This window comes from Hippoglossus hippoglossus, chromosome 23 (assembly GCF_009819705.1).
Source record: "Hippoglossus hippoglossus isolate fHipHip1 chromosome 23, fHipHip1.pri, whole genome shotgun sequence".
In the NCBI taxonomy this organism is placed as follows: domain Eukaryota; kingdom Metazoa; phylum Chordata; class Actinopteri; order Pleuronectiformes; family Pleuronectidae; genus Hippoglossus; species Hippoglossus hippoglossus.
In genome coordinates this window covers 10,567,677-10,591,337 of record NC_047173.1, presented here as the reverse complement: position 1 = coordinate 10,591,337, position 23,661 = coordinate 10,567,677, and the positions used below count along the sequence as shown (strand labels likewise).

General features: G+C 41.3%; 2 protein-coding genes across 8 annotated transcripts in view; one reads left to right on the top strand and one right to left on the bottom strand.

The window, feature by feature from the left end:
- adipor2 (adiponectin receptor 2) overlaps positions 1-2,426 on the top strand; it is a 48,673-nt gene extending 46,247 nt beyond the window's left edge. Inside the window, exon 10 of the transcript XR_004613180.1 lies at positions 2,402-2,426. The gene's annotated coding sequence lies outside the window, so the exon portion shown is untranslated. The remainder of the gene's footprint in view (positions 1-2,401) is intronic.
- LOC117757671 (putative homeodomain transcription factor 2) overlaps positions 1-23,565 on the bottom strand; it is a 32,740-nt gene extending 9,175 nt beyond the window's left edge. The window contains exons 1-5 of one of the 7 annotated variants that reach the window (XM_034579009.1): positions 23,254-23,565; positions 18,709-18,768; positions 11,000-11,080; positions 2,971-3,027; positions 2,643-2,654 (exon numbers count right to left, since the gene is read on the bottom strand). In XM_034579009.1, the coding sequence (XP_034434900.1) occupies positions 2,643-2,654; positions 2,971-3,027; positions 11,000-11,044 (114 nt within the window). In that variant the 5' untranslated portion in view covers positions 11,045-11,080; positions 18,709-18,768; positions 23,254-23,565. The remainder of the gene's footprint in view (positions 1-2,642; positions 2,655-2,970; positions 3,028-10,999; positions 11,081-18,708; positions 18,769-23,253) is intronic. The other 6 variants (XM_034579012.1, XM_034579016.1, XM_034579013.1 and 3 more) reach the window with 6 other exon arrangements.
- Between the last annotated feature and the right edge of the window lie 96 nt (positions 23,566-23,661).

Below are 23,661 nucleotides of genomic sequence, written 5' to 3'. Positions count from 1 at the left end.
ATCATTGATCTCTCAAGATGAAAACGTGTTTTTTAATTCTCTGCAGCTTTAACAGCGTGAATCCAGAGAGCGGATACGCAAACGTTACAAAACCCAAATCAGAGACAAACAATCATAACAAAAACTTTCAACGCTTTGAAAGCTCACGTTTTAAGTGTGTGTGAGTCACGTTGAATAAGTGCCGATGAAACACACTTGAATGAGATGCCCTCATGCTGATGTTTACATTCAGACCAGTTAAGTTCTCCCTTATCACTCAATGGTCTTATACTGAGGCTGGATGGAGGCTTTTATCTGTGAACTACATGACCAATGAGCTGATACGCTCTGTGTGTGTGTGTGTGTGTGTCTGTGTCTGTGAGAGACGATCGATAGCTTCCTCCTGGCAGTAGTTTTACAACAGCAGTAAAGTCTGTCTCTCCTTTTCTCTTATCTCGGTTCTCTCCATCATGGCATCTGTATAAACTAGTTTTTCCTGCAGTTACACGTTATGTTACTATGTCGAACGACGACCTGTATGAATTCCAAAGAGATTAGTGTTGTTTTATTTTCTGCTCTATATTTTCCTCACTAAAAGCTGCTGTCAGGATTATTTTCATTTATATTTGTCCTCACTTGAACAACTGAAATAGTACATAAATGTATTTTAACCTAAACCTAGACAAATATGCTGTAGTTTTCTGTTTGCACCAGCAGATGGAGACTGGTTTGCTTCTGCAGAGTTATATATTGTTGATTTTGTCAATTTGGGTTATTTGTGGTATTTTAAAAATAGCCAGATTAACAATGAACCCAAGTGTGAAGTTTTCTGGTGAAGCAGGACTGAGAGTTTTAGTCACACGATGGAATAAAAGTGTTATTTGTTTTTGCAAAGTTAGATAGGAAAAACTCAAAATCCTATTGGTCTCCTATTGAGTATATTTACAAGTTCACTGTAAATAACTTCACTGTAAACAACTCTGTTATTAGATACCAATTATACAAACAATGTGCAGAGTTCATTTGCAGATGTATCAATCTACAAAGAAGAACAGTAAACACCACCTCTTACTCCTGAGATCTTTTTCTGTTTTTATGAGCCCATAAACAGGATAATTAATACTTCATAGATGTGAAGAGAGGGAGAGCGAGAGAGCGAGACAAAGAAAGAGAGAACCAGATAAATGGAACAGTTTGTCCAACTGGGGACAAAAGCTGTGACCTTATTTTGGAAAAAGATGATGGAAGTTGAGGGAAAGTGTGTGAGTGAGTGAGTGAGTATATGTGTGTGTGGAGACTTTGAGCTCATTAAAGAGAGAGTCTCTCAGCTCTGTTTACAGGACAAGAGGTGAGGTACGAGGAACAGACGGAGGTAGAAGTGGAGTAGAAACCTCTTGTTGCCAAAGCAACATACTTAGATGTAAACTCAGTTTTTATATCTCCTGTCAGTGTGAGTAACTTTAAATAAGTAACTTTAAAAGAACATCCTGCCCTGAAGATACTATCTGAAGCTTCATAAGCTCTTCAAACATCACCTCATGAACCCTTGATGTAAGAGAAGCTCCCCAATGTTTTTTAGAAGGGAGCGATGAGGATGTCCTCTTAAAGGGTCGAAGGTGAAGAGGCTTTAATTACCAAGACTGAGGACTAGTAGGGAATCGCTTCGAGGCACACAAACAAAGAAAAGTGTCCCATTAACCTCTTAAATGAGGCCACAAAGTAATATTATGAAGCAGTGCAAAAAAAGGACAACCACAAATTGTCCAGTTAGTATCGACCACATGGATCTCACAGGACCAGTATCCTGACTCCTCTTGTAAAATGAAGTGTGTGGATTTTAAAGGCCTGACTGAAGATTTGCAGAGGAACTCTAATTCACAAAGTCAGTTTATGTATCAGCATTCAACAAAAAGATGGGTTCGAAAACCTTCAACATATGTGAAAGGTGTTATATTTTGTGGTGAGGTGAAATCTGACCGATAACCTCAAGTGATGTCGAGTTTAACAGAACCTCTGTGGCCCTTTCCTCTTCTCTGATTGTGTCGAGCAGCTCAAGGCTACAAAAGATGCTGCTTTATTAAATCCAAACTTTCATTGGTCTGATTGTCATGTGGATAATGAAGGTAGCAGGATTATGTTTATATTTAAGTGAAAAGATGCGTCTCTAGTTCTGCTGCATTCATTTGTATCATTTTTAAGTTTCGGTGTTGAGCCAAACAGTAAAACAGAGAAGCAAAGTTAAACCTGTGGAGTACGATAACGAATGTTGTGGCGATGACAAACATTTTATTTGTGTTTCTGTCACCACAGCAACCCGTCCACTGCAGTGTCCCAACTTTCTTATTGGTGCTTTTTGATTTCGTCTGTTGGCACTAAACACTTCTAGAAAACACAGCTACAGTGTGAACGCGGAGTGAGGCAGGCACACACACACACACACACACACACACACACACACACACACACACACACACACACACACACACACACACACACACACACACACACACACACACACACACACACACACACACACACACACACACACACACACACACACACACACGATCAAATCAACCACAGTCTAGTGATCTACAGCATGGGTGAGCAGACGTGCACTGCGGGGCGACAGGAGAGAAGACCTCCTCCCGCTGAATACTCACCAGAGATATAAACTGCAGAGAGGGAGGAAGGGAGGAAGAAGGGATGGAGGTGGAGGTGAAGAGAGGAGAGACGGGCAGGTGACACCCAGCCAGGGAGGCAGAGAGGAAAGAGTTAAAAAAATAAAATGAAGAAAACACTGGAAAAGAACTGGCGGTTTGATGAAAGTCAATGACAACAGATAAAAAAGGAAGAAGAGACAGGACAATAGAGGAAAGTACGTCAAAGAAAGACGAGACGTGTTGAATGAGTAGGAAGAAAAGTCAAACAGGGAAATGAAAAACAGAGAGAGAGAAACATGGAGAAAACAAATGATGAATACAAACCTACCTTTATTTCTCTTTGTTCCACCGATTTCTCCCAAATCTGTTGGTCATAGGCGCCAATCTGAAAAAATAAAAAAATAATTATAACTACAGAGAGAAGAGCTTCAGCAAACAGAGCAGACCAGAGGGTTCAGTTAATATACGACCTTGTGCACGTCAGATCATATTTTTGATAAGAGGAAGATGAATTAATGAACTAAACCACAACACGTGTTTTGCAGACGCACAACAAACTGAAGTTTCCTAAAAAAACTTTCACATCCCTGAGCAGTGACGCAGTAAACCGAGCTCAGTTTTTCATATGAAGGAGCAATAAAAAAAAAGTGCTCTGTCTAAGTACAAACTACTCTACGTGATATATAAAAAAAGTACACAAGTCATCAGAACACTAAATTCTTCTTACTTGAATTATTCATCAGTGTTGTTGGCACAGAATCAAAGTGGTAGATAATGGCCCGATCAGCACAGCGTATGTTATTAACAAGGAAGTATTGGGAATATTGATTATAGTTAATAGAAGCGTTTTTACACAAAGTCTCTGTGAACCTCTGAGGAGCTTGTGACGTGGAAGAGGTTAACAAACTTAAACCTGCTGAGTGGATCACGCTGTGATATAACAAACAGCACATTGTATTGACGAGTCTTCTTCTTCTCTCTTAGTCACTCTTGACCTCGGCCTCTTTTCAAAACAAAGCTCTCTAACAAGATGAACATGTCCGGAAGCCGGAATTTATCAGTGTCACACACACATCGGGAAAGAGGCATGCAGCAGCAGCAGCACGTGTCGCTGTTATCAATAGTGTGAGGAGGAGAAAGTGTGTGTACAAGTGGTTCACACACACACACACACACTTCATTTTGCGCTTCCTCATTTCATCTTCTTTTTAAGAACAAACATTTTTCAGATAAACCTTGGCTCCGACTGTTGGACATGAAGTAGAAAAGGATTCTGGGAGTTTAAAGTAAAGTTTTAGTTGCTTTTTCATAAAGTCAGAGTGTTTCAAACAAAGGGGATCGGCTGATGACGTGACCTCAGCAGATCAGTGTATTCATGCAAGTGAGTGTGTGTCTCTTAGGCATCGAGTCTGGGTCGCTGTATGAGCGGGCCAGTGGAAAGTCTGCATCTTTAATGAGACTTCATTAAAGATGGATAGAAAGATAGAGAGAGAGAGAGAGAAAGGTCAAAGACAAGGTAAGAACAACATGAGGAGAGAGAGGAGGGGAGGAAGATGACTGGAGGATGGAGAGGAGCAGTTAAGGTCACATTTTTCTGTCCAAACCCACAGTTTGTTTTGCACTGTCCTGGACACACATTTGTTGTTTTCCCCAATTTAAGATAAGTGCACGGTCACAAAATTATCACATGAACAAAGCAGACATGTTTTTATCTGAATGTCCGATCGGTCTTCAGAACAAAGTGTCTCTATGTAAGGATCCTGAGCTCCAGCTAATAATATCTGTACTTGTGTGTACACACACGCACGCACGCACACGAGTCAACAACCAGATACCAGTAAGAGAAGTGCGTCACACACATTTGTACTTTTACAATGCTTTGCTTTCATTTCGAAATCTTTTTGAACTGCAGCCTGAAGCTTTCACACAATCACAGTCCAAAAAGGAAAATTATAAAGTCACAGTTTTCAGGTGAAACCACAGTAAATCTCATCTGAGCACAGATCTCTAACTTTCTGATAATGTCAGTACAGCCAATGCAATTCAACTCATTAAGGCTGACAGTCTAAGGTGTGCACGATACTTAATTCACACTTATCCAAATTGCATGCTTTTAAATCTAGAAATACCAGTTCATAACGGTGTTGATAAAGTAGAGCAGTAACACTGCTGACCTCACACGCTGCATTAAGGTAATGTAAAATAGTCTTCTATTTATTTAGCTAAATAAAGTTCACATTATAATCATGCTATGGTTTATTGAAGAGTCAAAAGTGGATCCTGAGAACAACTGTCCTATTCAGAGCACCGGAGAACATTAAATCTGACGTGTGACTGACTTACTGTGTGACATTTGGGCTGACAGCTAATTTTCCACATCACTCAACCTATTAAAAACACACACACATAGGTTGGAGAGGATTCTGAGTACTAGTAGAGGACAGCCAGAGGCCAACATGACCAGGCTAAGAGCAAAGAGATAAAAGAAGATGAGGAGGAGAGGGTGAAGATAAGGAGGAAGGTGGGCATGGAAAGAGGAGTAATTACAAACACACAAACACCTTGTTACATCATGGAGTAGTGAGGTCACTGAGATCTGACGGAGTGGAATTAACGGCACTGCAAATCCTCTTATCTTCTTTCTTTCTTTCTTTCTTTCTTTCTCACACACACACACACACACACACACACACACACACACACACACACACACACACACACACACACACACACACACACACACACACACACACACACACACACACACACACACACACACCAAAATAAGTTAATTCTCAGGCAACAAACACAAACTTCATGTTTTCCTCCTGCCTCTCACACATCATTTTCCTGTTCTAAATAAAAGATGAACTCAGCAGCTGCCAAGAGGTTAAATATTCTTTGTCCTGATCAAATGACACGTGAATCCTGAACGATTTCACGGCGAAAGATCACAGAGGGACTTCAGCGATTTGAGAAGCAAATCCAGGGCCGAGTGTGCAACAGAAGGGAAGACGGCGATGAAGCCAAGTGTGCCGCTGCGGCAGTGCTCGGGGTCACCATGGCGACGGATGGAGGGACGATCCTGGCAGAGCGAGGGAGAGCGGGATTATGTCGGCGTAGCAGGGTTATATAAGAAGAGCCTCTGCAGTGGAAGGGGGGGGTCCTACACATGCACACAGATAGACGGTGGCGCAGGTTTGAGCTTGTGTCTGCAGCACATAGACATACATGGAGTTTAACACATTAACACATATCAGCTGAGAGGAGTCCTCACTGCTCACTGCTGTTATTATAGATCAGCTGAGGCTCAAGTAGCATCAGGATAAAAGAGACTGAGGAGTGTGTTGCCTTTTCCAGTACAAACCATTTACTCTGCATTAAATAAGACTTATGGGACTTTAAAGCTGCTCTGATAACAGTGGATCAAATGACTATGTGAAATTTGAAAGGAGTCATTCATAGAGAAATATCCCAAATAGTTTAGTCAGCTCTATGTGTTGTGCTTTTCGTCTTTAAGCTCAGTGTTTTTGTTTTTAGACTCCAAAACGGTTTGACCCACAATGTTTCCCTAATGAGGTGACTTTTCTTTCTGCCAACCAGTTGATCAACCACAGTACTTTCCGCTCTGTGGAAACCCCCCCCCCCCCTTGTTTGTGAGAAACACCTTTTTCAACTATGTCTGTCTAGGTGTGGCCAGTTTTGACACATTGATAAACCACCAGTGGAAACACAGACGTGTGTGCGAACGAGGCGGCTTTCAGTTTCACAGTGAATTTAAAAACATTTTTAAAAATGCGACAAGGACTGAATCAATGAATAAATCAAATCTGAAAGTTTCACTCCAAATCTGCCATTATTCAAACCTGTGAGCCAGAGTCAAAAAATAATCAGCTCAATACAACAAAAGATTTTATAGAATCTTACATTTTTAATGTCAATTATCTCGATCATGTCCTAAAAAGCCTGCAACTTTATTTTGAGACATTGTTTTTTTACATGAAATTCACAATTTCAACAAAAACTTCAGACAGGGTGGATGTCTACAAACACCCCCAACGCAAATAATAAAGAAAATGCATGAGCGAAAGAACAAATAAAAGGAATTCAGGCCAGACAGCTGGTTGTGGCATGAGGATTAACCCCTCTGCTGGGTTTTCACCCAACCCTGGCAACAGAGGTGTTTCTGTAGAGTGTGTGTCTGCTCTATTCTCAGCTCAAACAGGTGTGCGTGTGTGTGTCTGAGAGATAGAGAGAGACAGAGACAGTGTGTGAGAGTGTGTAGTGTGCGTGTAACCCCTTTCAGCAGCCACGGACACCTACACAACATTTACCAAGGGAGGGTGAGATTTTTTCCCCCCGCACAGTTAAAGTGAGGGTCAGTGAAAAACCAAAATATGTCACGAGTTCAAAACCTATAGATCTTCTGTTAAACATACAAGGAAAAGCAGTAGAACTATAACTAATAAAACAATTACATAGACAGTTGCAGATTAACTAACCAACTGATCCAGTTTCAGATCATCACGTTTTAAAGGAAATCTCATCATTAATATATTTCTTCGGGCTGTAATCGATTAACCGATTTATGTAACAATGCCACACACTAACCCTAACCTTAATGATGATGTGCATGAGAAAAACTTAAATTTCAGCTCCAAACAGAAGATTCCTGCATCTGCACAGAATTAAAGCTAAACCCAAAGCTGTGGACAGACAGAATAAGGTCTTAAGAAATAACTCTAAGAGCCTTAAGTGACATTTCCATGTACAGCTGAAAAGAACATGGCAGAGAGGACGGAGGAGAAGCACCTGCAAAATCTAACTGAGGAGCTTAACATCCCGCTGCAGAAAGAAATGGACTCATGCGGGCAGCTGCAGCTGGAGTCAGCTGAGAGGGAGACGGCTCCTTATACAGGGAGGGAAACAACCGACCAGCATGTCTTTAAATCCAAGACCCTGGAGAGGGAGAGGGATGCTCTCCTCAAAGTGAATCCCAGCGAGATCACTGATGACTTGGAGGACAGAGAGGAATGCAAATGGATGCAAAGCAAATGGAACTGATCTGCATGCTGAAAGGAAACTAAGTGAGCAAGCCTCGCAAAAAAAGAAATCGGTAACATCTACAAGCAGCAACAAGATTCCTGCACCCAACAGAAGCTGACATGAAACCGAGTGGTTTCTTTCCCAGAAACTCCAGGAGCTGGAACAAAGAGATGTCAGACTATGATAAAGGGGCTCTGTATAATCTCTGGTAATTTATGCGTTGTCTTCTGAACTCTGAATATAGCCACAACCTCAAACAAGTCACATACAGACTTCTGTAAAGTCATTAACATCCTCAGATCTCGCCCCTCGCATATGAACTCTGTCACTCATGTCTTAAAATAGGTCGCAACTAAAACAAGCTATAAGCTGATTATTATTAGTTTAACTTTTAAACCCATATCAGCTACATTCCAGCCATGCAGATTATGGTTCATGACACAGTGATGACAATGAGGCGGATTTATCTCCACAGGAAGTCGTTCACTTGGAAAAAGTCAAACACAGGGTCAGACTTAAAGAAAGAAGTGTCTGTCAGATATAAACAGATACAGACTGTGTCTACATGTGTCTTGTGTGATATGGACTTGGTGGTTAGAGAAGAGGCAGCTTCTACTCTTACACTCAGTCTATTTGCAGCCTGTCTTCAGACGGCACGGTCAGAAATATCCTGTGAATCACACGGGACACTGTCTGACGACCTTTCGAAAATAAATACATTTAATCATGCATTTACAAACATGCACAAAATTTGCTTTTAACATCATCGTCTGAAATTTCTGTTTACCAATCCGATGCCATGGAAGTGAGTGCAATTTTGTTTATGGTGCTCACTTTAGTAGAAAAGAGATGAAGTGTGAGGATTTCCAACATTAACAGGACAATATTTCTAAGTGTCATATACTGTGAACAGCCCACACAAAAGTTCCTTAAGCTCCGTTGTAATAATAATAAACTTTACTTATATAGCACTTTTTGAAAGACTGATTTACAAAGTGCCTCACAGACTTAAAAAGAAGAAGGGAAAACATGAAATTAGTTCATGCAAGAGACAAAGGATGAAACAGAGAACACTGAGGTAACAGGAATGGACGTTAAAGTGTCATGACCAGCGGGTTACCGGGAGCAACAGCTGGTTGTACTGGGATGGCAACAGAAAGGTCAGAGGTCATCTCAAAACTTCAGCATCCAAAATCAAAACTCTTTGTATAAGGAAGGAGACTAATCCTCTGAACTCATCACAATGACAGCATCCACTCCATAACACGATACAACTCACATAAGCCAACAAGGGTTTTTCCACCACGTGAGGCCTGTCACACATACACACTTCTATACTCTCTTGAGGGCAGGGCTTCTGTGTTTGGCAGGATAATGCTAAACCTCAAAGTACCTCTCTCACGCTGGTATTTTTAGCAAAGCCGGGGGCCGATCAAAACATCATATAACATGAAGCCGGTTTCACCGTCTGAGCCTCGACAATCTGCTGTGAAACATGGATCCCTGCACGACAGAGATAGTGGGACTGTGGGAGATAAACAAAATCTTCTTGTCCCGATGACTCGAAGCGATCAGACAAGAAAGCCTTGGTTGTGACGCAGAAAATCCACAAATGTGATCTTCACATACAATCAGGTAGTCAGAGGAAAAAGTCTTAATATGTTTAGAGACGTCAGAAAGAAAGACGCCCTGAGGGGCAGGCAGACGTGTGGAATCTTCTCCCGGATGTATTTATTCAGTCATGACTCAGCAGTTCATATCACTGATGTGCCTCTGCCCAGACAAGCTCCTAATCCACTTTCACACAATGATCTCAAGAAGCTGTATATTTCCAAACACATAATTGACGACTTAATGCCTTTAAAATGTAATTAACCAAAATTAAGATGAATTTCCAAACCACAATAAAGAAACTAAGCTGGAAAAGATTGCAGTGTTTAGTCGAAACTGTTAATTAACTTCTTGAGTCATATTTGAATCCAGTGAAAGCTTATGTTGATGTCTCCACATGCCTGGTGCCGGCAGAAGACCAAAGTGATGGATGAAACACAGATACATGGAGACAGAGGTTGCAGAGGAAATAACAGGCCGAGTCAGAGAAGAGGCAGACGGGGCCGTAACAACAGAGAGACAGGTTTGTGAGGACACACAGAGACGGGCAGACAGAGTGTAAGATGAGAGCAACAAGGGGGGAGGCAGTGCAGAGGATCTGATATCTGATACTATGGAACAAGAAGACACACAACACCAGTCAGCCGCTGCTAAAAGAACCAAAGAGTCCATTTCTAAAACACTGGAGGATCAATAAAGAGTCTAAATGAATGGTGTTGTAATGTAAAATGAAAAATTAACAAATGCTTCAGTTATGATTTCCTCAGTGTGAGACAGAGCTAGAACCAATACATCCAACAATGAATCCATATTCGATTATTGCAGATACATTAAATGCAAATTGCACGACGCAAAAGATCCATTTCATTAAGGTCATTAAGATAAAACCACCAATTCATTTATTATATTTTTTTTAACTGCAACACATCTTGTAAAGAATCACTCAAAAAATATATTTTTCAGAAATTCAATGTAAACTATTTTAACATTTACATTATGTTCCTTGCTTTCTTTTTTGTTCTACTTTGTATTTTTGAGTTTATCATTCAGCACCTCTACAAACTGTTAGGATACACTCACAGTTTGCCAATTCAAAGTTTAAACACTATGAAAGTAGTAAAACAGGACATACTTGGATATGTTAATTAATTAAGGCAGATGTGCGATCACTTTTTGTCCAAATACTGTAGTAGACATAATTTTGGAAAACATTTTACAGCATTTATGATACTTAACAACCTGAGATCAGAAAAACCTGGTTAGTAGAATTTTTATTTAGCTTTCTTATTTTTTTTATAAATCTCATTCTCTTTCGGTCTGTTGTCTTTAGGCAAAGACATATTTTGGTGAATCTAGAGGAGGTGTTTGAGGAGTCACTCATCTCGAGATATTTCTTATGTTCATGCATCTGCACATCCTAATATGTGTAAACACACGGCAACAAGACTCACTGATTTTAACGGCCAAAAACTGCAGCGTGAATTCAGAATTAACAAACTGCACCATCCAATGTGAACCAAGGCTCTCTACACCAACAGTCGATATCCTTAAGACTAAATGTAATGCTAAGAAAATAAAATACTGCTTTTTAATCTTGTATAATCCCTTTATATTTTTAAAGGGTAGATCTTTTTTTTCATAGAGCTGCAACAAAAGGCAAAATGAAAAGAGCAAATTGAAGAAAATGAACAGCATCTTACCTTTTTCTGGTACCACACCACAGCATCTTTTACTTTGGAAGCCATTTACATTTCCCTTCTCCCGGCCTAGGGCATCTTAGACTGAGAACAGAAAACACACAGCGAGAGAGAGAGGGAGAGAAAGAGAGAGGGGGAGAGAGAGAGAGAGAGAGAGAGAGAGAGAGAGAGCAGTGTCAGTGACTGAGTAATGAGGCAAGAGCGAGGAGGACTTACCTCTATATACCTGGTAGGCAGGTGTGTCCTGACGACTGACAAAGGAGAAACGAACAGGAAGAAACACTAACGCACACATTTATTGTGATGTGAGTGAAGGTGTTCACTCAGTCTTTCCTTAAACATAACACACAGACCCCCCCCGCGCACTACTAAAAATAGCCAGTCACTTTACTACTCAGTCTCCCATGACACCCGTCTCACAACATACACAGCCTCTCTATGAACCACAGAATAATTGTTACTTCTCTGATTGGTGGGGTTCGAGCTGGATGTTCCCACTGATTCATCACGCGACTCACACAGACACAAAACAGAGTCCAGTCAGTGGTGACAACATAAAACTAATAACACCTCCTTAGTGTCGCTCCTGAAAGACTCGTGTCTGTGTCTAAAACAAGTGTGGGATTATTAAAACGTGTTTGATGTGAGGTGTATCGGATGATTGATGACTCACTTTATAGCCTGGATACTTGTGCTGGGAAATGATCATTAGCAACTGCTTAAGAGAAACACTGATTTAAAAGGTTGTGTGTTAATGAAGACGTGTGATAATTGAAAGATATGAAGCAGAAACATGACAAAAACTGAAAAAGACACAGCTCAACTCAAGGTCAAAGATTTTCGAGAGCTTCACAAGTTAAACTGATCCCAAGAGGAAAAGTGGAGCACTCACACTTTTTCTTAGTGATAGCTATTAATCAGAGACAAAAACTTAAGCGTGTGTGTCAGGATCTAATAAATCAATTTATATCTGTAACCAGGCGCTGCAGGAATCTTGGCGTCATCTTTGCCTGCAAGCTGAGCCTAGTACTAACATATCACATCATTAGTTCAGGCCTGTTTCTACCAGATGATGAACATTGCTATGATTCAACTAGAATGGAACTCAGTAGATTGCATACCTCGCCAAGACCCAACAGTGTGCACCAAACTGCACCCACTCATTGATATCAGGTCGCTAAACTTGCCTGTATTTTCATCAAGATCCATGAGCTACTACACAGATTACCACCAAAACTTAAAGGGTCCCTTCTTGACCCATGTCCCATTCTTCCACCAAGTTTAGGAAATCTGTTTAGTTGTTTTTGCACAATCCTGCTGACAAACCAACCGAGCAACAAACAAACGGAAAGGGGTTAAAACATAAAGGTGAGGAAATTAGCTCTCTCATCTAAAAACGTGCAAACTCTCATTTGTGCATTCAACTGGTCATGTCTTCTCTATTGTAAACCTCCATTTACACTAGAGGGTTAACATGCAATGATCACTTTTATTTGATATTCACGTTACAGAGAGTGACCATGCAACCATGTCTGTATCCACTGAGTGCACGAAGTCTGTAGTGTGTCAGTGTTACAGTCGGTGTGTCGTTACAGTGTTCGAAACAGGATCTTCTGGGGATGGAGGTGATGTGAGCCTGTCCGTCGTGGTTGAGTGTCACTGTTGCTGTTACTGGACACTGAGAATTACCAAAGGGAGATATTTTGTCCTTGACCAGGCAACAGAGACAGATTTTATTCATCCATTAAGTTATTTAAAATACATAAGAAGTAGACACGTGAGTTGGTTCAGGTTGAAGAGGAAGACGAGGAGAAGTGGTAAATAAGCTGTTAAAGAGGGAAGGAGAGTGGCCAACCACAAAGTCTCCATGTTTTACACTTGTGCTGCCTCTGCTTCTTTTCCTTCCTCCTATGTCTCTTAGCATCTCTTTCCTATTTCTCCGTCATGTGAACTCAGTGCTGTCCTGCTTGTGTGCAGAAGGGATGAATTGGGAGTAGGTGGACAGAGTAATGGAGGATGGTGGCTGCAGGCCAGGTTGACTCAGAGGGCAGCACCCGTTCAGCTCCAGGAAAAATGACTCATAAAATATTCCAAATAAATATAAGTTTTCCTTTTTTTGGGAGCATTTTAAAGAACTATTTTCCATTCAGCTTTTCATAAATTCACATTTTCTCTGCTTTCACTTTCTAGCTTTCCACTCAAGTTTTATGTCATTGACTTTGAATAGCACATGGCAGAGCGATGACATGCTGCTTTGTATGTGAAGGCCTGTTTATGCTGGCACCTGAATCTGACATTTCCAGTTAGGTACATATCGTGTTGTAAATACTTTTCTATAAATCAGTCAGAAGAGCCCTCAGTGTTATTATGTGACATTTCATAGGTATAGTTATGCAAAGTCACCACTTTGCATAACTATACCAAGTATTTGCAGGTCACATCCATGTGACCTGCAAATGCACGTGAGAACGTGTCGAAGTCCGAGCTGCGGGTCCAAGAATGTGAAGTTCAAAAGCAGGAAGACGACAAATGCTTTTTACTCTACCCCTGCGGCACGCACAGTAGTCTGCTAGTAGTATAAACAAACACACACACACGCACACAAACGCCCAAACTGTAACACCTCTAGAACTGATTGAGTTACATGCAGCATTTACATTTACTATCGATTCAGCACCATATAATACAGAGAATTTCCATTTAAATGTCGGTTTTCCATTCGCGTGTGTGTGTGTGTGTGTGTCTGCACTTTTGCATCGGAAGGCAAGCGACATTTTTAGAAACAGGAAGAAAGTCTTTTGCTCGCTGTCGTCTACAATTACAATCATGACTCCTCCCTCCATATTCCACTGCTGAACCACACCATTCTTCACATATATATACACCTCACCGTGCACTTGCTTTTTGCTGTTATCTATAATCATGCAAAGAAAACATGCTTGAAGTCTGAGAGATGGAGAGAAGGAGGGAGAAAAAGAGAGAGAGAGGGGACTTTGCTGGTTAGTTCTTTTTATGTGTAGCGGTTACACAAGTAAATGGGTTTACAGAGTAAATAAAAGGCTTCATACTAAAACTTAAGTGGTAGAGGCGGTGAAAGAAAGGAATAAGGGCGAGATCAAGATAGAGGAGAGGGGTTGTATGTTAAGAGCAAACACTGGAGGGTGAAAAGGTAAAAATACTATTCTCTGTTATCATAAACACAGAGAAGTTTATTTCTCATTCACACAGAGACCGGCCTGTCTTGCACATTGTTTTCACAGCTCAAACAGAGACATAAACTTGGCTTGGATTTAAAATGTTAATTTCACAGGAACGACGCTTGCACTCTAATGTACTCATGAGGGAAGCAGCTTGTATTCCACGAATATAAAACTCCAAATAAGTCTAAACAAGCTTATTTTCTGGTTTACGGAGAAACAGAAATACCTATTGTATCTATAAACACTTTCCAGTTTGATTTACCTTAAAGTATCAGTAACTAAGAAGGGCACTAGTAGAACGCGCCGCTCTGCCAAAGCTAACGCCCCATCTTGCTATTTCAAAGAAAGGAAAATTCCTGGATCCACCCGCTCATATGGATCCGCTCCAAAAATTTAACGGGATCATGCCGCACCCCAAAGTGTCACGGAAATCGGTTAAGTCATTTTTATGTAATCCTGCTGACTGGCAAACACAAACAGACAAAAACATAACCTCCTTGGCGAATTTAGCTAAAACAAGACGTCTATCAATGTTACAATACAGAACCGGGATTTTATCCAGATGTTGCTTAAATGTCTTATTCAAGCAAATTATTTTGATGATAAATTGTTTACTCGATAAAAACTCTGAAATTTAGTAGTTAGTTACTAGTTAAGTCACAGTGCCCAAGGTAACATTTTCAAATTGCTGGGTGACAAATACAAATTGTCATCATTAGCATTAAGACAATTTTAGTGAACACGCTCAGAAATTTGTTGCCTAAATATGTCTCAAATCCATGAATTATACTCAGAAAAACACCCCATCTCACAATGTTAAAGAACGTAACAAATTTCCAAACATATATCATTACTATTCACAATATTCAATCAAGTTTTATCTTCTGGTTTGATCTGTAGCTGAAATAATTACTACATGATGTTTTTTATGACTAAGCGTAAAATCTATCGATAAACATTAGGCCTGAGAAGTTTATTTTCACAGCAGTAGCAGTTGAAACAATTTATGACATCCGGTCACTGAAGTACACAAAGACAATGGTTTGTTGTCCAACTGCTAAACACCCTGCTCTGAACAAATGACAGATACACTGCAGAACAACAAAACAATGGTAAGCACGACCAGACATTCATCCAGACAGACAAACCCCAGAGAGCGTCACTCCATCATTAGTGGAGTCGCACCACAGACAGTAGCGTCTTTCTGGTTTTAACTCTTGAGACTTTCTCAAATCCAGCCTCTATTCATAGACAGTGATAAGAGAGACGGGCAGGTCCTCCCCGTTCAAAGCCTCAAAATCCCTCCATCAATCCTCAGTGAGGCCAACTGTGATTCACACACATTATCAGACACAAACAAAGACGCATATTATTGCCTAATACGACCACACACACACACACACACACACGATTAGCTGTAAACTGCTGGGTTATTATTTATACTGGAAAACATAACAAGACGTCAGAGGCAGGGAGTTGTTTTCCAACACAAAACCACACACACACACTCGCAGTGCTCCCAAAATACATTGAGGTTTGCTAGGGGGTATTTAGGGAACGTAGCCCAGACAAAGCGCACACACACACACTTATAGATTCTCCAAATGAAGCAGAATTCATCAACATTTCTTCATTTCCTTTTTATCTCCAACTCCAGTAGCAGCAACAACAAAAACATTTATTATTTCACTAAACGTACCCATTACAAAGCTTGCAAAGAATTTAACAACACACACACACACACTAATACAGAAACACACTCACGATCTGCAGCTCGAATGTTTGCCAAGTCCCTCTGACCAATGAGCTGACCCATTTACAGAGAGAGAGAGAGAGAGAGAGAGAGAGAGAGAGAGAGAGAGAGAGAGAGAGAGAGAGAGAGAGAGCGGTCAAGTAAGACAGCATGTATTATGTAGGCCACAGTTTATATGAGGACCCTTTTTGTGATTGTGATCGAATGTGTGTGTGTGGGTGTGTGTATGTGTGTGTGAGAGAGCAAGTGGGTGTGGTGCGTGTACATGCTTGTGTGTCTTCTTTGTGCATGCAGGAAATATGAGCGTAATTAGCCATTTGTCTGTTGCAGCTACTGTATGAACGTTAATGTGGATGAAGGTCAGTGGCCGAAGAATTAAGTTGTGTGTGTGTGTGTGTGTGTGTGTGTGTGTGTGTGTGTATGGGCTAGTGTAGTAAGAAAAGAAAGATATTTAAAATGAAACCACGCAGTTAAGCTTTGTTTTTCCAGAGAAATTCTGAATTATTTCTTAATAATGTAAACACTGTTTATAAAGGGCTGGTTCCTGTTGTGTGGCCTACAGAGCTCACATATATTCATTTATTAAATCTGGATATGTGGAAGGAAATCTGAAACTATTTGCGTTCAACCTCAATACTTTTTGGCCCCGATAAAAATTATGTAAAAATCCACCATTACAATCAATCACAGTAAGTGTACCACCAGTCAAAAAGTAGTGGTGCAAAGATTAATGATGAACAGGAGTCTGCTACATCTATACATTACCACAGATCCAACTTGCCACCTCAGCTCGACAATTTCCCTAGAGAAGCTCTTTTAAAACATTATGACAAATTATTAAAGGCAACACTTCATAGGTCGGATAAAGGACTGGGGAGGATTCAGATTAAGAATAAGGTGATTCACTGTATTCCTGTCTGCTAAAATATTCTCAAACCACAAAAATACAGATGACTTTGTGTCCCTAGCATCAACTTACATTACCACTCAAGGTTCAATGGTACTTTAATCAAATGTATTTTCCAAACAAAAGGCTGGATTTCCTCCATTATTGCTTAAAGGTCATGAATGAGAAGGAGAAACACATTTAAGTCAGCCAGGACAGCGCTTGTTGTGAAATGTAACTGAATACGTTCTCTTGTTCCTTCATCCACTGCAGCAACAGCAGAGGTTTACTACACTGGATAAACTTTGAAATAAGTCACGGTAGATTTGATCTTAATGGGGAGGATTCATCTGGTGTTCATATGTAGGCTGTGAAATGTTCCACTATCTGCTATGAGCCGCAATCGGTGGGTGACCTTCAGTGCTGCCACAACTAAAACTACCACAGACCAAACAAAACAGATAATGGAAAATTCTCTTGTAGACAAAACATCTTGCGCATTCATGCACAACACATCAAAACCAGGCTGTTCAATTTGGGCTGCAAATGCAGAGAGTGGCTGTGAGACAGGTTTAAATGGGAAGTGAGCATGAAGCAATACTGCAGAGCTGGCTACTAAGTTGGCTGGGGATGGAGCAATAATAAATACTTTTTAAACTGTATCAAAAGAAGAAGAGATAGAGTTTTTCTATCCGTTTTGTTTCCAATTCAAACTAACGTCTCTCTGGGATGTCAGATGAAAACATGAGCACAGGAGGAGACCTTCTTTATGAGTCTGGTAACTCGTGATGTGTAACACAAGCTGTTCCCCCTCTCTCTGGGTGCTCTATAATTCATGATGGGTGCAGGTTACATCTCTGAGCCGGGCCGAGGGGGCACGTGTGTGTGTTTTACTAAGTGTGTGTGTACGTGTGCATGCCTACAGGAAATATGACGCTGTGCAATCAGCGATGAAGGGTCGAAGGTGTCAGGGGGATTCTGAGAGTGCGCGTGTGTGTGTGTAAATTGGGGTGGTGGGACGTGCAGCTCATGTTTTCCATCGTGTATTCCCTTCACAATCTCAAGTGACACCAAACAAACCTATACTTGACCTAATCAGGGCTCCATCGTTTAGCAACACACAAACACATACGCACACACAGTACAGTTCATTAGTTAATAAGCTATAAGGACTCATGCACGTGGCCAAGAAACTGAAAATACTGTACGAAACACAAACAGATGAAGGCGAGATAAGAGGAGAAGCAGGTGAGTGGAAGATGAAGACAATATGGTCCATGCTGCTGTGAAGTTCAAATGTAAAATGCTTTCAATAGTATTTAAAAAACTGAAACTAGACAAAAAAAGAAAATCTATAATTATGTCTTACATTTGAGTTTCAGTAAAAATATACAAATGAAAACAGAATTCAATATGTTTAAGTTACATAAAGTAGTAACATGGACAAACTGTGAGTTGGTACTGAAACCACCAACCACAGATGAACTGAAACAAACATAATGCTGCAGACTGGCACGGCCACTCTCACACGCGCACACACACGCACACACTAAAAAAGGCCTGCATTTGCCTCTTGTGCTTGTCTCAGAGGGGAAGTGAAGTTATTCTCTACATTTTCCTGTCTGTCTCTTCCAGACATGATGAACACAGCACTTAACAGCACACATGAAGTGCTGCTGTCTGAGCAGGGCGTGTGTGTGAGTGTATGTGTGGGCAGCTGACACCCTCGCAGCAACAGAACAAGGAGGTGTGTTGTGTGGTGCTCAAACAAAAACAGCCAAAGTGGGGTATGATTTGCAACTAGTAAGCATACAGTGAAATCAAACACACACACACATACACACACACACACAGAGACACACCAAGGACTCACCTCTGGTTGGGCCGTGTAGCAGACTGATGTTTCTTCCTCACGGCCAAATTAGGGCAGGAACTGGACGTTTGTGAAACAGAGAGAGAGAGAGAGAGAGAGAAATAATCACATTTGAGATTCAAAGTATCAACAGCAGTGTGTGTGTGTGTGTGTGTGTGTTTCAGGTTAACTAGTTTAACTGACTGGTATTTCTGGTGCAGACTTATGAGCAACATTTAATTGTCTAGTCGTCTAATTGCACACGTCCCTAATCCTGGACCCTGGGTAACTGGAAGCTGCAAGGTGACATTTTAAAGTTTCTCCAAACATTCCGTCATACATTCACCAGTTGCCTCTGAGACACAGAATGAATTCTCAGGAACCGTAATGAATTACATCCGGCAGAAAGGGATTCGAATGGTTAATGGCTCCTTCTCTGTGTAGCTCTTGGGCAGAGGTCAGAAAACCATCATCTTCCTCTTCAGAATAATTATCCCCAACGTGATGTATTGATCATCACTGCTAATAATCTGTAACTCAAATGTGACACTGAACGTCTCATCGGCGTGTTACACTTGGAAGTTATATTATTGTAGCTAAGTGAGAAGTGTTGCAGCACATGGCTCATGTGTTGGGAACAGTAACGGTTTACAGATAAACCCGTCAGAAATACTATAAAAGTTAAAAGGCTGAACAGTTCAACCATAAGTGTCCGTCCAGTGAAAGTCTAAAGTCTTGTGAGAGGAAAAGAGCCAAGCTGTTCATCAAACCACAATTGCAACACAGCGAGTCCAGACGGTTTGTGGAAGACGCTGTTCTTTGTTTTCACTGAATCCAACAATCCCCTCGACCGAAGCTACAGTAACAGAGACGCTTCCCACAGAGAGAATTAAAACATCAAATAAGCATCATGTTGGGTTTTCACTGCGCCTCAAAAAATATACACCGAGCTGGGAGCAGAGAGGACAAGAGTTCATCAAGTGCAGTGGAGCTTTTGATTTTCGGAATCATTAGGCCGCTGGCTTTGTTGTGTCATTTGAGGAGGGACAAATCTAGGTCACTATAATCATTGTGACCTCAACATGAGCAGAGGGTTAATGAGCCACTGGATCTAAAAACACCTGAGTGGGTGTGTCGCTGCATCTGCATCTTGCAGTGCAACTGGAGAAAAGTTTGGGCTGTGATCACAGCAGACAGTAGGAGATATTACACGTGTAATGCAACCAAAGTCATGTTTTCACAACTTTGTGTGTGTGTGTGTGTACAAAATGACTCAACAAAAAATGAATTTCACCAAACCTGATCTGACTACTACTTTGGAGTGTATCTCTAGAAGCTTAACTTTAGGAGCTGATCGATCAGAGGTCAACAAATAACATGATCTGAAGAACACATTTTCCAAAAGGTTTCAGCAAATAGAATCCAAAGTCAGAAAATCACACCATCCATAGTATCAAGCTGCATTCAATAGGACTATAGACACACCTAAAGCATTTATAGATTAATAAAAGTAAGAAAGAAAGTGGCATTATTACAATATAAACATGCTTTGCATTGTCCAATTGAGGCATATACACATTATTATTTACACCTGCACTTATCCTTCTGAATAAAATTATTGTTTCAGCTGATATTAGAAGAGCAATGTTGGTGCAAGCTTCACCAGAACATTTTGACTCATTTCTGTGTTTAGCACAAAGTGACTGGTTCTAGATCCAATCCAATCTTCACATTTGACCTTGAAACGTCGACACAACCCACCAATCTAGTGCAACACGGCTGAGTTTGTGAACGCACCACTCCTCCAGCCACTGAGAGGCCACTTGTTCTTTCTCTCTGTGACCTTCCTGCTCATGGCTGTATTTCTATGAATTATATCTCTGCCCTGCAAGCCATACTGCAACTGTAGAATAAGATGATATGGCAGTAAAGTGTGTGTGATGTAACAACGTTGCAGCTGATGATGTAACAAGCTCTGCAGGCAGATTGTAGCTGCAGAACACAAAGAGCATCTTCTAAGAGCTCCTCGAATAGACAGACAGAGGAGAGGGGACTCTCGCTTGTCAAACAATAGTCTGGGTCTGTGGACACACACACACACACACACACACACACACACACACACACACACACACACACACACACACACACACACACACACACACACACACACACACACACACACACACACACACACACACACACACACACACACACACACACACACACACACACACACACACACACACACACACCTCGCTTTGTGCAAATACAGATGTATAGACTGCAGTAACTGACCTCCAGCTCCTGAACGCTGCAGAACTGATGCACAGCTACACTGACAGACAAGTGCTTTTACCCAAACCAATAACTAGTCACTCAATGTCTCAAAATCACACCGTCAGGCAACCTCAATCACTGTGTGTGTGTGTGTGTGTGTGTGTGTGTGTGTGTGTGTGTGTGTGTGTGTGTGTGAGCACAGCCAGCCTATATGTGAATGTGCAAACAGCAATGGTAATTTTCATCTCTCATTTGTCGACAGCTAACCCATTTTACTGAGTGCTCTCTTGAAACCACAGTTTCCTGCTGCAGTCCCCGTAAACATTCACGGGGACTGCAGGTGGACTGAGTACCTGCGTAACTGCACAGGAGTCACACAAAAACAAAATCTAATTAAAGGTTTTGCGTCATTGCTACACAACAGGGCTAATCCTGCAGTTTGGTTTTTAGAAACAGTAAAGCACCTCTTGAAATATTAAAAACACAGAAATCCACATCACACCGTGCCACTGTCTAACCAGCACAGTGGAACAAAAACATGTTTGATTCTAGGCTACAGTCCAAACACAGTCAAGCAGAACAGGTGCAGCAGTAGATGATACTGCTGTTTGTCATTTTCTTACAGGCTACGGATTTAAAACCGTTCCACCTTTTCAGCCTGTATGAACAGATTCTGATTTACAAGGAAAAATATCGGATGACAGGGGAAAAAAGGGTGAATTCAGTGATATGGATTCCTACGGGATTGTGCCAGTGCAGCGAGTTGAGTTAATTTAGGGGTGAAATTGATGATTGCAGTGGAAAATCTGGATGAGCGATGACAGTGTTAGTCAGACAGTGGAAGAGACAGACTGGCTGGATGTCAAATCGTGTTAATCAATGTGTGATAATCACACAGCCGGCTGAACTGCGAGCCTGACCGCCTGCTGAAGACTGCGACAGTTTCCCCAGCAGTGACACAGGATAGGTAGAGGAGGGAGACCATTATAGGACAGAACACAATAGAGAATAAGTAAGTAGATCAAAGCCAGCGATTAAGACTAGAGGAGCAAATTATAGTTTCGAGTCTAAGCGATAAGTCGATTATTAATTTGCTGTTTTAATATACATTCAATCTGCAATATTTGCTGGTTTTCTTTGTCTTATATGATGCTAAACTTGTGATTTCAGTAACATCTGCACAAATGAAGCAGTTTAAGGTTATAAGTTTGGACTCCGGGAGGCTGCGATTGACGTCTTTCATTATTTCCAAACATTATACAGATCAGATGGAAATTACGGGTTGACAGATTCATCGAGAAAGAGGGCGACGCACCAGGTGATTTATAGGTTGAGGTGGTAAAACAGCCAGATGCTGACACAGATCTGTGGGGAGACAGGTGACATACATCTCCCATCCATGCAGTGTTGATGATAATTTATGAGGTAACCACAAAGAAATCCATCAAGTCTCCAGGTCTAAACTAGAGTGAAATACCTGGCATTGTCTGTGTGAGACGATACACAAGCTAGTTTTCCCGTAAGATTGTTTCACATTAGAAAAACGATATAAATTCTTAATGATTTCAAGCGACGTGGCCCCTAAAAGTGGGGCAATGGAGATTAGGGCTCGGAAATAAAACCATCAATAATGATGGCAACATAATTATCATCAACAACAATTTAACAAAAGGTTCACTATATATTGATGTATTTCTAATGCATTGTGCAAGTATGGATAATTATGTCTTATTATATTTTGTTTAATATTTTGCTTCTGTTTATCGCGATAATCATCGATATCGGCCGATATTTAAATTATATTATATTATCGTCCAGCCCTAATGGAGATAATAGTGCCCTGCAGTACTTGGATACTTTTTTGGGGTCCGATCTAATGTTTAACAGAGTATAAAGACACAATATAAGTGTGTATCGTGTGCAGATTTGCAGTACATGAGTGAAGTACTCTGCAGCTAAATGAGCGACATGGTGTTTTCACTACCCAAAAAAGGACACGACCCGAGCCGCGCTGTAAATCACCCACAGGGCAGCTAATTCTGCAGCTACCCTACATGTAGCGGCAGGCACACACGCACGCACACACGCACGCACACAAACACACACTCATGACTTTACTACACGCACACAACCACACACACACACACACACACACAAACAATCACACACACATCCCCCCCCCCCCCCCTGCTAGCTGCTGTGATGCTACACAGTTAGCTGGATGCTACCCGGCAGCCACAAAGAGCCCACACAGCTGTCTGTCCAAACACTAAACTAAACTCTTACCTCTTCAGCTATGGCGGCTGCTCTGACTCCTTCCTCTCTCTTCCTCCTCCTCCTCACTCTCGCTCTCACGCAGAGGTGCGCTTGTATCCGGACGTGCTTCGACCCGCTGCTCTCTCCAGGCTCGTCTCTCGGTGCAGATGCTGAGAGTCTGATCGCCGATGTTTGAGGCTTTAGCTTTTTCCTCCCCGCCGCAGAAACACTACTCCAGCTCGCCACCGTAAACCACGGGGCGAACGCGACAACACGGTTTAAGCTAGCGAGCCTCTCTCGCGGCTAACAGGGAGCACAGGGGAGGGTATCGGGCTCATTTTACCTCGAATTAAACTTGAGTTTGTTCAACGTGACATGAAAACACGGTGGTTTTAATTAACAGAGCGATGAGTCGGGCTTAATCCCAACTAGGGGGGT